The 4,082-nt window shown below is 45.5% G+C and overlaps 1 protein-coding gene across 1 annotated transcript in view; it reads left to right on the top strand.

Annotated features, from left to right (window-relative positions):
• Window positions 1–920: 920 nt before the first annotated feature.
• The window catches only part of gsg1l2b (gsg1-like 2b), an 11,380-nt gene continuing 8,218 nt past the window's right edge, over window positions 921–4,082 (top strand). Inside the window, exons 1-2 of the mRNA XM_079333852.1 lie at window positions 921–1,443; window positions 2,448–2,495. Of these exons, the coding sequence (XP_079189978.1) occupies window positions 1,143–1,443; window positions 2,448–2,495 (349 nt within the window). The 5' untranslated portion in view covers window positions 921–1,142. The remainder of the gene's footprint in view (window positions 1,444–2,447; window positions 2,496–4,082) is intronic.

Genomic DNA, 4,082 nt, shown 5'->3' with positions numbered 1-4,082 from the left:
GGACCACACAAACGGTAGACACACCGAGCTCTATTTGGCTGCCTGCCCCCTACAGGAGGCCTCCGGTAAGACACGTATGTTATGTTTGGACTTTGCGAGTATATGCAAAGACAACGCGAGTGACAATCAGAACACGTACGTGTCTGTTTGGTACGAACGTTGAGCATATTTCAGGCCTAACAAACTGATAACAGTGTGCACTGAGGACTGCGTCTTTCCACTGTGCAGGACAACACAGCGTGCCGATATGACACGGTGCACACTCAATATTACCGTATACAGACGGGACGTGTGCTCGCTCAGATCTGTACAGGATCTTTTCTGATGGATCATTCTGATTCAAACTTAGAGCACATGAAGCAACCATAACCACCTTTTATCATCGGAGGAAACTTCTGTGATCCATGCTGTCGTGTTTTATATTTGATCCCTTCTGATAATGTGACATATCTGAGTCCTGCGTGGCGTGTGTGAGAGACGTCCACCTGTGAGCTCCGAGCTTTCCTCTGGTGTCATTGTCACTCCTCCGTCGTCATGTGGAAATGAAATATGAAGAGAATGTTTCAATGACAGGAAAGTTAAACAGAAAAGAGCAGCGTCAGTCTGTATATCTTTATAAATGTCACCTCCCTGTGTGTTCAGATGCTCGTGTTAAACAGCCCAATGACTCGTCTGTGATTCAGAGCTAAAGACAAAGAGTGTGAGTCAGTGTGTGGATGTCTCACATTAACACCTGTCAATAGTTCATGACAGAAATCAACAGAGTCAAAAGTCTAAAGAGTGTTTAAGTCTGTGGATGGGAAAAATAAATCTATATCAAAACTCAGCACATTATTCAGACAGCAGATACAATCCAGCGAGCTGCGTCCTTTACGCCTCGTGTGTGTGTGTGTGTGTGTGTGTGTGTGTGTAAGGGGGTGTATCAGGTGGGTGCAGCCTACAAATTGAGCGCGTGAGCTCCGGCAGCAGCAGATGAGAGAGGCGCTCTGCACGCGCTGCGATAATTGGCCGCGGACACACACACACACACACGCACACACTGGACGGACTAACGGGATAATGAGGATCTGAGGCGCAGACGGATCCAGTGTCACCCGAGGAGAGGGATTACATCCTCCGTGTTCGGTCCTCCGCGCGCCGTGATGGGGATAGACCGGCGGCGGAGAGCGTCGCTGGCTCTCACCTTGAACTTCCTCGCGCTCTTTCTGGCCGTGTCGGCTCTCACCACGAGCTACTGGTGCGAGGGCACGCGGAAGGTGGTGAAGCCGCTGTGCACCGGGCCGGTAACCGCCAAGCAGTCGTTCTGCATCCGGTTCAACAACTCCAATATGAACGACACGCGGCTCGTTCAGTACATCTGGGAGACCGGAGAGGACAAGTACGTGATGAGGAAGTTTCACACCGGGATCTGGTTCTCCTGCGAGCAAAACATCAACATGTCCGGTAAGTTGACTGGAGGAGCTGAACGGGGAGCGGAGCGCAGCCAGGCGCGCGGGCTGAGCGCGCGGAGAGCTGCGTCAGAGAGAGGCACGTCGATCCAGTAATCCAGAAAGATCCGATACTGTACATTTAAAACAATGTCACCCACGTTAGACCGGATGTCTGGAGTCAGCCAGAGATGAATCCAGCTCAGCGCGTGGAACACAAAGAAAGATGTTAAAATGATTTAAAGATGAACTAAAGATGAGATGTTCATAAAGGAGGTCAGAAACATTAAAAACAACAATGTGCATATTCTAAACACTGAATTTAAAAACAACCTTCAGGTCTGAAAACAGATTTTTTTAAATGCTTTTAAATCGAAGCTGAGAGAACTTGAGACACACTCCTTTACTTGTAACTGTTTTTAAAGATGTTTTATCACTCATTGTCTTTTATCATTTTAATGTCTGTTAATTGTCTGTATGTTGTGAGCCTGACTGTGTAATGTTTGCTGCCTCTTGACCAGGACTCCCTTGAAAAAGAGGTTTTTAATCTCAATAGGATTTTTTCCTGGATAAATAAAGGTTAATAAAAAAAAAAAAATTGTTCCAAGATTTGAAATGAAGAAGACTTAAACTGTCTGTCAATCCATTTCTCCATGAAGCTTTGTAAAAGCATGGAGGCCTTATGGAGAACACGGACTGACACTGCTCACATGAATCTAAGCAGCATGTTTCACTTCAGCTGACACGTCACATGTAAAAACACAGAAAGCAGGAAACATGGACTTGTTGACACTAACTGATGTGTGTTCCAGCTTGCTCAGATTACAGTGTGTGTGTGTGTGTGTGTGTGTGTGTGTGTGTGCGTGTTCAAACATTTGCTCTGAGTATTTGTCTGACCCAGGCTGCAGGTCTGTCATGGTCTGGGGGGGGGGGGGCTGTGACTCTTTTTATCAGCCTGTCGGAGAAGTGAATCTAAAAATATTCTGAGTTTGATTCAAATGTCTGTTTTGTGTCTTCCAGGGGAGAACTGCAGAAGTTTCATTTACGTGGCTCCTGAGAACGAGAGAGGTGAGCGTCCACACAAAAGATTGTTTTCATATTTTTATCTTCATTATTTAAATATGTTTCATAATGCTGCTGTTTTTCTGAGTTCATCTTTTCATTTATCTTTAAACTACTCAAAACCAGAATCTGACCAGTCCAACACTCCATTCTCTCTGATCTTGTAGTTCTTACTGTGATCTTGTAGTTCTTACTGTGATTTTGTAGTTCTTACTGTGATTTTGTAGTTCTTACTGTGATTTTATAGTTCCTACTGTGATTTTGTAGTTCCTACTGTGATTTTGTAGTTCTTACTGTGATTCTGTAGTTCTTACTGGGATTTTGTAGTTCCTACTGTGATTTTGTAGTTCTTCCTGTGATTTTGTAGTTCCGACTGTGATTTTGTAGTTCTTCCTGTGATTTTGTAGTTCTTACTGTGATTCTGTAGTTCTTACTGTGATTTTGTAGTTCCTACTGTGATTTTGTAGTTCTTACTGTGATTCTGTAGTTCCTACTGTGATTTTGTAGTTCTTACTGTGATTCTGTAGTTCTTACTGTGATTTTGTAGTTCCTACTGTGATTTTGTAGTTCCTACTGTGATTTTGTAGTTCTTCCTGTGATGTCTGTACAGCTGCTCATGGCTGCGCTCACGCTCCAGAGAGAGCTGGTGGGACGCGGCGTGCGTCTGGACAACATGCAGAATGTTGCACAGAGTGTGTGGAGACTGGGAGAGAGCGAGTGATGAAGAACATGAGGGAAGGAGCCGCAGGGTTGACTTGGTCTGCCTGCTTGGAGGACTACAGTCTCTGTACACTCCTGGTACCAGGTTTATGGCATGGCGGTTTAGTGCTCAGCTCTGTCCCCTCTCAGCGAGGAGGTTGCTGGTTTGAATCCCAAAGACATGCTCCTTAGGTTCACTTGTGACTCTTAATTGGCCGTAGGTGTGAGTGTGATTGGTTGTCAGCCCTGTGATTGGCTGGAGACCAGTCCAGGGTGTAACCCCGCCTCTCGCCCACTGACAGCTGGGACCAGCTCCAGCGCCCTGCGACCCCAAACAGGAAGAAGCGATATAGATAATAGACGGGAAAACGATCTACATATACTGATATATGATGATTATATGTTGAGTGTCTCGTGTGGATGAAACGAGCTTTAAGGTCGGTATGTGAACGATGCTGCAGAGAGTTTCATTAAGGTGCAGATATAAAGTCCGCTCAGAAATCCCCCTGCCTTATGAACTTCCTGTTTCCTTCTCCTGTAGGAAGCTGAACTCTCTGTTTACACAAAGCTGTTCTTTGTCTTTGTGTGTGAAGTCTAAAAAAAAGCTTTTTCTGTGTTTGTGAAGAAACGTTGGCTCCGCTCTGAACAGTTGTGCGAACATCTGTCGGCCTCCGAGCGCCGCACGCTTTCTGTGTTTCATCGTTAAGCTAACGTGGACGGGCATCAGTCCCTTATGAAAGTCTGACTATCTTGTTTCTCCGAGGCATTAGCTCCTCTAACAGATAAATAATCCTCTTTCTATGTAATGGAATCAAGGCGACGACTTAAGACCCCAGCAGGAGCCGTTGTTTGGCTGGATTATCAGATCAGTGACTCTGTTAGGTAACAAGGCGA

Source organism: Symphodus melops, assembly GCF_947650265.1.
Source record: "Symphodus melops genome assembly, chromosome: 21".
Lineage (NCBI taxonomy): Eukaryota > Metazoa > Chordata > Actinopteri > Labriformes > Labridae > Symphodus > Symphodus melops.
This window is presented reverse-complemented; position numbering and strand designations above follow the sequence as displayed.